Source organism: Xyrauchen texanus, chromosome 14 (assembly GCF_025860055.1).
Source record: "Xyrauchen texanus isolate HMW12.3.18 chromosome 14, RBS_HiC_50CHRs, whole genome shotgun sequence".
Taxonomy (NCBI): Eukaryota; Metazoa; Chordata; class Actinopteri; order Cypriniformes; family Catostomidae; genus Xyrauchen; species Xyrauchen texanus.
In genome coordinates this window covers 5,997,050-6,009,208 of record NC_068289.1, presented here as the reverse complement: position 1 = coordinate 6,009,208, position 12,159 = coordinate 5,997,050, and the positions used below count along the sequence as shown (strand labels likewise).

At 36.1% G+C, this 12,159-nt stretch overlaps 1 protein-coding gene across 1 annotated transcript in view; it reads left to right on the top strand.

Moving 5' to 3' along the window:
* xpo4 (exportin 4) overlaps positions 1-12,159 on the top strand; it is a 60,768-nt gene that overhangs the window by 3,043 nt on the left and 45,566 nt on the right. The window contains exon 2 of the mRNA XM_052143027.1: positions 9,217-9,322. Within this exon, the coding sequence (XP_051998987.1) occupies positions 9,217-9,322 (106 nt within the window). The remainder of the gene's footprint in view (positions 1-9,216; positions 9,323-12,159) is intronic.

Genomic DNA, 12,159 nt, shown 5'->3' with positions numbered 1-12,159 from the left:
GGGATTTCATTGTTGAGAGATATCAGTCAGGAAAAGGGTACAAAAGAATTTCCAAAATTTCCAAAGCATTAGATATACCATGGAACACAGTGGAGACAGTCATCATCAAGTGGAGAAAATATGGCACAACAGAGACATTGCCAAGAACTGGACGTCCCTCCAAAATTGATGAAAAGACAAGAAGAAAACTGGTCAGGGAGGCTTCCAAGAGGCCTACAGCAACATTAAAAAACTGCAGGAATTTCTGGCAAGTACTGGCTGTGTGCTACATGTGACAACAATCTCCCGTATTCTTCATATGAATGGGCTATGGGGTAGGGTGGCAAGATGGATGCCTTTTCCTACAAAGAAAAACATCCAAGCCCAGCTGAAGTTTGCAAAAACAAACATCAAGTCTCCCAAAAGCACGTGGAAAAATGTGTTATGGTCTGATGAAACCAAGGTTGAACTTTTTGGAATTATGAACAGTTCCAAATACCAGGCAATTTTGGCACAAAACCTTCAGGCGTCCATTAGAAAGCTGAAAATGAAGTTCACCTTTCAGCAAGACAACGACCCAAAGCACACATCCAAATCCACAAAAGCATGGCTTCACCAGAAGAAGATTAACGTTTTGGAATGGCCCAGCCAGAGCCCATACCTGAATCCAATTGAACATCTGTGGGGTGATCTGAAGAGGGCTGTGCACAGGAGCTGTCCTCGCAATCTGACAGATTTGGAGCGCTTTTGCAAAGAAGAGTGGGCAAATATTGCTACGTCAAGATGTGCCATGCTAATAGACTCCTACCCAAAAAGACTGAGTGCTGTAATAAAATCAAAAGGTGCTTCATCAAAGTATTAGTTTAAGGGTGTGCACACTTATGCAACCAGGTTATTGTGTTTCTTTTTGGTTTGCCCCCCCCCCCCAAAAAGATTTCAGTTTGTTTTTCAATTGAATTGTTCACGTTATAGGTCACATTAAAGGTGGAAAAAGTTCTGACATGATTTATCTTTGTCTTTTACATCACAAGAACCTGGCATTTTAACAGGGGTGTGTAGGTTTTTTATATCCACTGTATACCTTGCCAAACCCCTATGACCATCAAGCACATTCTACTGAATTGTAAAACTTTTAGAACTATCAGACAACACTTTTATACAGAGACTTGTTTAATAAATATTTTTTAAAAAGTGTCTTCTGAACAGATTTGACCGTTTTTATCTTGTATAAACTTAGTGTCTTATCTAATGTTGCAAATATGTGTTGACAAACCCTTGTTTGCCATGTGAATAGCCTAGTTGCAGACATGGCGTTAAAACTAAATAAATAAATGATACACTTCTGTCTTACCTGACAGTTCGACAGTATCATTACGTGGATGGTGCCAGCACTACAAACAAAACAAGATGATTTCTGCAAGCACTTTTCATGTGAAGTTCAAAGCAGCATGTATCATGTAAATGCGGCTTCACGAATACTGTAGCAAAGTGAAAAGCCACGATTAATATAGTAAAGAATGAGGGTTTAAGAGATTTAATGCACATTGCAGTAAATGCACAACTTATGGGGCCTAGTTCTTTCAATTAGTTAACCTGTCATTTACACTTAAGGAAATGTTTAATGTTACTTGAATTAGTGCTATTTTAGTGAATTTTGGTATTTAATGTGGAATGCTTTTGTTTGGAAAATGTTAATAAATCATTATTGTTACATTTTGTTTTCTTTTCCTTTCTAAGAAAGAACTACCGGTAAATGCATTTTGACAGGAAAATAAGCATATTTAGAGGCAATTTTCATCACTTTCAAAATCTGCGATTTATCTGGATTAAATATTTTAATCATCTGAGAGCACTAATAAATAAATAGTCAGCATATGCTGCTCACTTAAAGGTCAGTGAGTGCTGGAATGGTCTGTAGATTAGTTTATGAATATTAGGAAGTCAGAAGCCTGTAAATTATGTCCTGGTCGTTTTCCAGCTAGCCAAAAGGTCAGACTGTAACAGTGGAGATATTGATTTGTTGTAGTGAATCTTTGTTCATCAGTCACCCTCACTAATGTCACAGCAGTCATACTTATGCAGACTAATCAAAAAGGTTGCAGTTTGTGTAGAAGAGGGAACAAATTATAGTATCACTCTACTCATTTCTCAGAGGATTGAATGAATACATTGATGCCTAAAATTGATTTTAATTACTATTTTGCATTCAAAAAATTATAAATGTCAAGAAAATACCTTTTTTCCATCAGTTTAGGAAATGTATGTGGGATGCGCCTGTATAAATTTCAGAGACAAAGTATAGTTGTTTGTTTTAGCAATGCTCTAATTTTCAAGTACGCTACAGTGATACTAGTTTCAGGATAGTGTTTAATGTTTTCACTATTAACTCAACTATTAATAACATTTTACTACAAAGCACTTTAGCTGCCTGATCACTTAAACATTATAAAATCAAAATACATCATTCACTGTATTGATATTGTTTTTTGTTGTTTTTGATCAACAAATAACTGTAAAAAAAAGAAGAGGATAATAAAAGAGAGATTATTCAATGAAAAATGGATTGCGTGGAGCTTGTCTTTGGACATGCATTACATGGAACGAGTCAAACTAAACTTTTACTCTCAACACGCAGTGAGAGGATGCCATTGCTGGAACTCTTTGCAAATATGCTACTAACTGGCAGGGTTGGGGAGTAACAAAATACATGTAACGGGATTACGTATTTAAAATACTAAATATAAGTGACTATATTCCACTACAGTTACCATTTAACTCAGATTTGTAAGATGCTGTCTTCACAGAAGTTTCGCTAGTTTTTTTTTATTGTAAATAAAAAAATGTATTTATTTAAAAATACTCAACAGAGAAAAACAAAACACACACAACAAATCGACATTTAACCCCCACAAATCTCCCTCCCAATCACCAACCCCACCCTAACCGCCAGCAAATACCACTGTGGTCTCACACACACACACACACACAAATAAATATATATAATAAACATACATAATTAAGATAGACTTCTCTCTCCCCATCCCCTCATGACATATTTCTGCCAGTCATGAGACTGGTCCATTTTTTTTTTTTTTTTTTTTTCTTCTAAATTTATGAACACCCCATTGCCCAAAATACAAAGTCTGGGGCAATGTAAAATTTGAGTGTCCAAAATGTCACACAAAATACCTGGGTTGTGTATCCAACTTCTGATTGGCATCGCCAGCAGGCGGGTGTGTTTTTAAGACCAAGCTTATACAATCTAGTTGGGGTATAATAGAATCTATGTAAAATCTTGAATTGCATAATGCACACCCTTGCACCTCTAGATACAGACTTGACAGACTCAGCCAGTCAGAACATACTCAAGATTTAGCCAAGGGCACATCCGTCCATGTCTTGTGCGTCAGCTTGGTTAAAACCGATTGTTATGCTTATAAACTAAATGGAAAAATTAGATTAGCTTTAAACAGCATGTATATAGTATCACAGCTTGGGCTGTTTCTGACATGTAATTGGAGAAACAAGGATGTGTGTGAGAGAGAAAGAGAGAGAGAGCGAGAGAGATATGGAGCGTGTGCAATGCCTGTTGATGATGCTCTAGTCTGTTAGTCAGCTTTCTGAAGATAATGTCATTTTGGTGAAATGCATCCTATTTTCTCAGTGGAAAAATAGCCATCCAAGCGGGGATATTCTTCCCTATTTCGCGGTAGCCGGGGTGCAAGAGTCATTCACTATAGAAACCTCAATCTCCTCTGCCATTTTGAACAGTGGAGAGAAAATAATGTGGAAAGTCCTTTAAGAGGTAAGCGCCTTGAGTTTTTGTAATTAATCAGTCTGTTGTGTCTCTCAGCTGTGATGAGCCTTAATGCTGAAGTTGTTCTTTTAAAGCCATTTCCTAGATTTAGTAGTGTAATAGTAATACAAGCGATCATAGAGTGCTGTTGAATATAAACACTGAGTGACGCTGACTCCCTTCACGTCACCAACTGGCTCATATTACACTCAAAAATGGTCTTTTGTCTCCACCTGCTGACTAAAATATGAAATGTCTCAAAATGAAATGTAAAGAGGCCGATGGCTCTCAACACATCTGCATTGCTCTTACACTGTAGAACGGCACGAGCGGAACACAAGTGGAGTGATTCACACAGTGAAGCATCCGTGTGGGGATGTGAGGCCATCAGTACTCATTGAACGTCTCATCAGATTTAAGAACCGGAACTAACTGGTTTGTATGTGTATATGTGTGTGTATATAAAGTTACCGTAGATTATGTCAGTCAGACCTTTCTGGCGCAGACACTCTCCCGGGGGGCGCGATTAGGCTACGATGGAAGGGAAAAAAAACTGGAAAAAACATTTTTGGGCACATTTTTTTTTATCACTAAACTACTGTCATAAAAAGTTATAGTTTTGCATATACATAACTCCTAAATAAAAATTAAAATGTGTTTGGACTGATTTAAAAAAAATTTTTTGAACAAATTTGATTGGTTTGTCGATAGTGAGCGCAAATGCAGGTGATAAGCATAAGCGGTTTCATTAAGCGAGTCATTGAGTCGTTCATTCAAACGATTCGTTCAAATGGCTGATTCATCAAGAATGAGACAGATGTTTGTGAATGGGTCATTGAATGTTTGACTCAACCGATTCGTTCACAACACTGAATCATTCAAAACACGATTTAGTATTGCTGTGAGATGCGCTATGGCTATGCTGTGATCTTTGTTTGGATTCATCGGATCTATTTTCGCTGCTAAAATAGACCAAAACCATCATTATTTCGTCTAAAATGTAAGTGACTTAATATTATTAACTTGTTTGTTGAACTGTCATATGAAATCAGTGTCACATTTTCAATCGTGAGGTGATGGTAAATTAAGTGATGGTCAATTGTCAGCTCTCTTGGTCGTCAGGTCGTGTGATGTATGTTGCTGAACTGTATTCAAATGTTATAAATATAAAAACATCACATTTTGAAATTTAACTGCAGTATGTCAATTTAGTTTATTTGTGTGTGCTGCGCTCATAGACTTTAGAAAACGACGCTCATTTGTTTGATTTCAACCTGTCTTTGCAAGGCCGCGAAACTCATATTTTGCTCCTTGCAGACAAAGTGCACGCCTTCACACAAAAACTAGACCTCTGGCATGGCCGCATCAGTCGAGGGAACTGCGTCATGTTCCCCAGCCTTGCAGACTTTATCACTGATGCAGGCACGTCACACGATTTCTCCTCCCTATTTCAATCAGCGTCTGAGCACCTGTCAGCAATGAGAAAACAATTTGCAACGTACTTTAAAGAGGATTATCGCTCGTTTGCGTGGGTTCGAGATCTGTTTGTGTGCACAGCAAACGAGCTATCAATTGATATGCAGGAACAGCTTATTGAGCTGAAGAGTGACAGTAGACTGAAGGAACTCTTTAGCTCCTGCCCTCTTTCATCATTCTGGGCAGCATTGATGCAGGAGTACCCTGAACTCTGTGACGTTGCCTTGAAGATTCTCCTTCCTTTCGCGTCGACATATTTGTGTGAGGCAGGATTCTCAAAAATGACTGCACTCAAAACGAAATACCGCAATCGTGCACAAATCGAGGATGATTTGAGGCTATGTTTATCAAACATTGAGCCAAGAATTGAGGATCTTTGCAAGGCAAAGCAGGCTCAGGTCTCACATTAACATCACCTACCAGCAAGCTTCTGTAAAAATGCAGATGATGCCTACTATTAGGCCTAGTAATAATAACAATAATAAAGCATAAATTAATATCAGAGGTCTGGTGCCAATTCCCAATTATAGCAATAGCCTAGTAATGATAATAGGCCTACTGATGATGATAATAATAATAATAATAATAATAACAACAATAAAGCACGTAACCTCATATAATTATATAGCAATAGCCTAGTAATGATGATAGGCCTACTACGACTCATAATAATAATAATAATAATAATGCCTGCAAGCTCACATTAGAAGTCTGGTGCTACTGCCAATTATTATAATAATAATAATAATAATAACAACAACACTAGAGCATGGGTTCGGGGCAGGGGGCACTGGAAGTTTTGATTGGTCGGTTGGTCGCAGAAAAAACTCCACATAAAAACGATGAACACTGGTATTAGCACTGGTTGGAGGCTAGGTGGTACTATGGGGTAATTTTCTATAAGCAGGGTTTGAGTTAAGCCTACATAATAAAGCAAGACTCTTTGATTTCAAACTTAGAACTTTATAATTTTTATATTTTACCAAAAAATTCTAATGAAACTGAAAAAAAAATATAAGTGCAATTAAAATGTATGTTGTTCAACTTTTTTGAAATATGGCTATACAACAGTTGTTAAGGGCAAAAAAAGTGATAAAATAATTTTATATATATATAAGAATCTGTCTTAACATCATGGCTGAAAATTACTCACACAAATGAAGAGATAAAAACAATTATACATTTAAAAATAATTATGATGATTATAATCACTGAAAAATAAATCGTGGTTCAAGGTGAACGTGTTTTTGTATTATTTTTATATATTTTTATATTTTATATAGTTTGTATTATTTTACAGGCTGCAGAGTTGCATTCACACTGTTCACTGCTCTGTGAAAATAAAGTGAACTGAACTCAAAACACCTCCTGAGGTCATTTAAAGCACTCTCATATACGAAACTGTTCTTGCAAAAAAAGTAAATTGTAAGACAGAAACAAAGAGTGTGAACCTTTTACATGCGCGTGCTCTACGAGACTGCACGCCTCGTATCAGCGCGTCATACGTGTGTATAGATGCCTTTTCTGTCATCTGTTCTTAATAATATAATAAAGTGTTTCTCCAAGCGCTTGTCTGTGTGCCGCAGGGCAAATTATTTGTAATATTAATCTGATAATAATAGCCTAATAATAATTATTTAATACACGGAAAAACGAGCCAAATATCATCTTGGCATGTGCATTTCTCTCTGTAAATTAACAAAATTTTCAGACAGTCTCCTTGCTAGTTTTTCTGACACATTCAGGATCATTACAGATTTTGCCAGTGTCGCTGCGGCTCACTTCGTGCGTGTGCTTGTAAAATTTATATTTTAAAGGCTCATTATTAGGATTTAGTGTTTCTCTGTAATAACAGTGTTAGCAATGTTACTTATAATAACATTCTTTCTCAGCGCTGGAACTTAAAACATTTTCTGATGCCCCCCCACCCAAAATATATTTAATAATTAAATTACTATCATAAGGGTGCAACTTGTCGACTAATGGCTTAAATTAACTCGTACTAGTCGATTAGGAAAATCTTTGGTCGGGGGCAGCCCTAGTATAAATTCAGTGGGTACATTTAATGTTATTTAACGTTACTTACCTCAAAGATTTGTTGTCGTCCTCAACCAAATAACGTTAGTTGGATCCAGGAATCCTCCAGTGCATTTATCTGTGTGTATGTGTGTTTGTGAGCGTCTGAGTTTACAGCAGCGGTTGAGGAGCTGACTGAACCGACTGGAGCATGAGAGAGAGCGGAAAACACAACCTTTTATTTTATGTTATTAATATTATGAGACTGAGAAATGCAAAAATATTTTAGATGAGAAGTGTAAAAATGTTTTCGGTTCATTATGAGACCATGGCAGGGCAAATTAGACTGTGGCGAGCTGCCAGATTCTAGTCAATTAATGGGAAACACTGGGATGGATTAAAGATATAATGCCGGTTTCCTTTTTTAGACGCTCTGTTTTGCTCAAGCGGAACACCAGGTACGGCTCTACTTTATTTCATGACAGCAGTGCTTCTGCATTTATTTATTTGGTATTTTTTGTATTATAATTCTCTCATACTTTGCGATCTACATCACCTTAATCTTTTTGGAACGTTTGGAGTGTGTCTGCACTGTAAGGTGATTTTTCTTCCTCTCAATCAATCTCATTAACGTTTCAAATGATCTCAAGTTGCATTAAATGGGATCAAACGACTATTTGTCAATGGAAATTTTTGTCGACAATTTATATTGTTGACTAGAGATTCGATATGGTATTTTTGATACCGATTTTAGAGGAGAAATTCACAGATTACCAATATGGTGGCCAATATAGCTTAAAAAAAACAGACCTTTTCTATGTGATTTGTGCACCGATTTTGAACCGATATGACTATGCAAAGCTACTCAGAATGCTGCTTTCTTAAATATTTTTATCAAAGAATATTTGACATTATTTTTATACATTGTCAACAAATTCTTGAAATGAACACTGAGAATATAAAGAATAAATTTAAATACAATAAATAGCTAAATAAACATCAGTACTGTATGTTCAGTATCAGTAAATTGCTGACCATTAAAATAAAGAATACAGTGGTGTTGCACCATATTTTGCTATACAAGTTCAGAGGAAACTTTCAATGGTGGTATACCAGACTTTTAAATATTACATTTTGTAATTGCAACGACTGGAATTGTTCAGTTGAAGGGGGTACCAAACTGTGAATCCTGAACAAAACAGTTTGGTGAATACTTGTTTCCACATTAGCTTCCACTCAGCTGACAAGCAATGAAAGTAGTTACGTGATTAACTAGTTAGCTATAAGCTCATTGTCACGGAGAGTAAAAGAGCCATAGACAAAAAACAGCATTGTGTCTCTAGGTAACTAGGTAACAACATAGCATGAAATCAACTGATCTACAAAAAGATGCTCTGATGTTTACCTTTAAATCTGCTTCATTACTTACTGCACTGACAAACTATAGCTGGCTAACAGAGCAAACACATGTGATAAACATGAGTGACATGGTTGTCAGGGACAAGGTTAACATTATATTAGTTATATTGAAAAGGGAAATTTATGGGGTCATTGTTTGTTAACATTCCAGTATATATTTCACAAACTAGTTAGCAACTTACAGAGAAGACCCCACATTACTCCGCACCGCTTAACTCCTCCCTGTCTGCAGAGACATCGTCAGCTCATCTCTTTAAACAGTGTAGTCGGGGCGCGCTCTGCTGGACAAACTACATTGACACCAATTCTAAAGCATTGTTTTCTGCATTATATGTTCTGAAAAAAAGTTTTCATTTCTGCGCATATCGGTAAACCTATACGGAGTCCTTGACTTTTAGCCTGGTGTAGTATTTCTCATTTGTTTGGTTTCTTGTTTAGTTTGTCTTTATGTACAAGTGATATTTGATATTGACCAATATAATGTGTTCAAGCATGCAAGATTTTTACCCCTCTTATGCATGAGTTTTCAGGCACCGCCGTCCATGGTCAGCTCAGAACAGAGACAGCATGCAGAGCACATATTCCTCTCCTTCAGGAAGTCAAAATCCCCCTTTGCCATCTGCAAGCACATCTTGGGTAAGTCTCAGTACTCTGACACAGGTGAGATCTGTCTATTACTGTGTCTACTGATGCTACTTCAACAAATCAACCCTTCTGAGTCTTGGTTCCTCCCAATGTTTCAAGGAGTTTTTCTTTGCCTTAGTCACCTTTGGCTTGCTCACTAGGGGGATTAAGACACTATTTTCTATAAACCTGCTTTGACACAATTAGAGGTTGACCGATATAGGATTTTGCCGATACCGATAACCAAGTTGGGAAGACAAGCCGATAACCGATTAATCAACCAATAGTTTTTAAAATTGATACTGAATGAAAAAACAACATTTGAAGTAGGGATGCACCAATACCACTTTCTCCTCCTATTCTGATACCGGAAATCTCCGTATCGGCCGATACCGATCAAATGCCAGTGTTGTTGTTTTTTGCATAATCAGTTTAGAATATCTTTACATTATTGTGTGGAACTAATTGGGTGTGCTCTTTAATATGCAAAGAAACACAAACCTCTAACTACACATTATTTCAATATAAATGTACTGCTTATTAAGAAACACTTTATTATTAACTAGTATACTGGATAATGTAGCAGCAAAAGTAACAGTAATTCCAGTCTTCAAGTCTTCAGTGTAAAAGAAACTAGTGTTTTATTTTTTATATTTCTTTTCTTTCCCCAAAATGTTTCAACTTACATCTGGACTTTAAAGGATTCAGATCTCTTTTTTTGTTCAATTTAGTTGTAAGACATCAGTCCACTTTTCATTCACAGTTATTTTTTGGAACCCATTCAATTTAAATATTGTTATAAATTGTAAAGAAATACTAATGATGAAAATAATAATAATTAATAGTTATTAATATAATTATTCTTGACTTTTAATTGTAGTTTTAAATACAACAGAAATATATTTACTAGGGCTGTCAGTCGATTAAAATTAATCGAAGGAATTACATGGTGTCCCGATTAATTTATAGCGATTAATCGCATATACAAATATTTGCTGAGAAAGCCCCTCATATAACAATAATTCATTATACAATGCTGAAATAATTATACATAGTTATCTTTAAATATTTAAAATTATATATATATATATATATATATATATATATATATATATATATATATATATATAAAATGTTTAGGTCACTGTGTAATGTTAAATATAGTTTAATACTCAATCTTTAAACGCATCTTGTGATCCCTTAGTTCGGATTTGCACTCCTTCAAGTGTTTTAAATGCAAGAACGTGACGCATGTTTGTGTTGTTGCTGCTGGATGTTTGTTTTCTTCACTATATAAACTGCACGTTGCTCATACAGCTGAAATTTCACTTATTGCCCTCTGGAGTAAACAGGTGGTACTACAACCTTGCATTTCTCAGGAATCTTCTTTATTACGGTCCGGGGGGGCATTGCGATTTAATTGCGTTAATTTTTTAACGCGTTATTTTTTGTCAAATTAATCGCACTGAATTAATGCGTTAAATCGACAGCCCTAATATTTACTTATTAAACATAGCCTTTTGTGATTCACAGAGCTATTGCACATCTTCAAGTGGCTGATCACTTCACTTCTGGTGAGGGTCTTTAATGTGAAACTAGGGCAAACTAGTGAATTGCAATGTCTTGTGCTTTTTTGTAATGCTTCTATAAGATTCAGTGATAATTTGTTTGTATTTTGTGCTGTTAGGCTCATTTAAATTCTCCAAGAACCTCGTCACACACACACCGATCACATGATGTTTATATAATCAAAATAAAAAAAATACGTTTTACTGTGAGGATATTAAAATTAATTAAAAAGTTTCTGATTTGTTTATACGTTTCTCTTGAGTTATTTTTATCAAATCTCTCACTACCTTTAAATATACAACTTAGCTGGCTAAAGCATAAACGTGACTGGATATAACCTAATGCAAATACATGGTAATACATTTTATTTAATTATTTGGGTAGGACTTGCATGTTTTTTGTCACATTAAAGCTAACCTAAAGCGGTTAGAACAATGTTAGCGTCCTCTCTGCGTGGTGTGCAAACATACTGCTATTCTCTATTAATGCAGCATCTAGTCAATAAATGAATGACTTTATAATGATATGACAACATGTACTGTATACATACCTTTTAGTTGTTGGTGTTTTAAATCTGCATTGTTCAGCTCCGCGCAGTGTTTCCGCTGCATTCAACGTGCAGTCTCGCGTGTCAAAACAACCACAGCGATGTATCAGTGATAGTTTTTATTTCGCCTCTAGAGGCGAATTGCCTCATGCTCGCACCTCATGCTCACACCATTGATCCTGATGACCCCCAAACACACACACACACACACATAAAAATGTCACCAATTCAAGTAACATTAAATGTTTCCCAAAGTTTAAGTGGGAGTTTGACTAATTTAAAGAACTAGTCCCCACATACTGTAGGTTTTCATATTCATTGCAATGGACATTAAATTAAATTAAACTCATCAACCACAATATCAACCTGCCAGTAGACTGTGGCTATTTGCTTTCCTACAGCAATCGTGAAGCTGCATTCATGATTTCAACAGGGCGGCAACGCCAGTGTCGAGCACTGCTTTTAACTCACCATGCACCTTACAAAGGCTGGAAAATACTTGATTTCTATCGCAAGTTCAATCATTTATCACTGACAGGGAAGCGCTGTCAGAGATTCATTCATTTAATGAGATTACAACCTCCTTGGCTCTAACATAGGCGAGAGCATAACGGTCAACTAGCGTGTTAAGACAGTACCACCATGTCTATGGGACTGGGGTTCTGCAATTCACACCAGTGTTTATGCTGTATACGATAAATGCATTAATCGCTAATAAGAAAAAATTATGTTT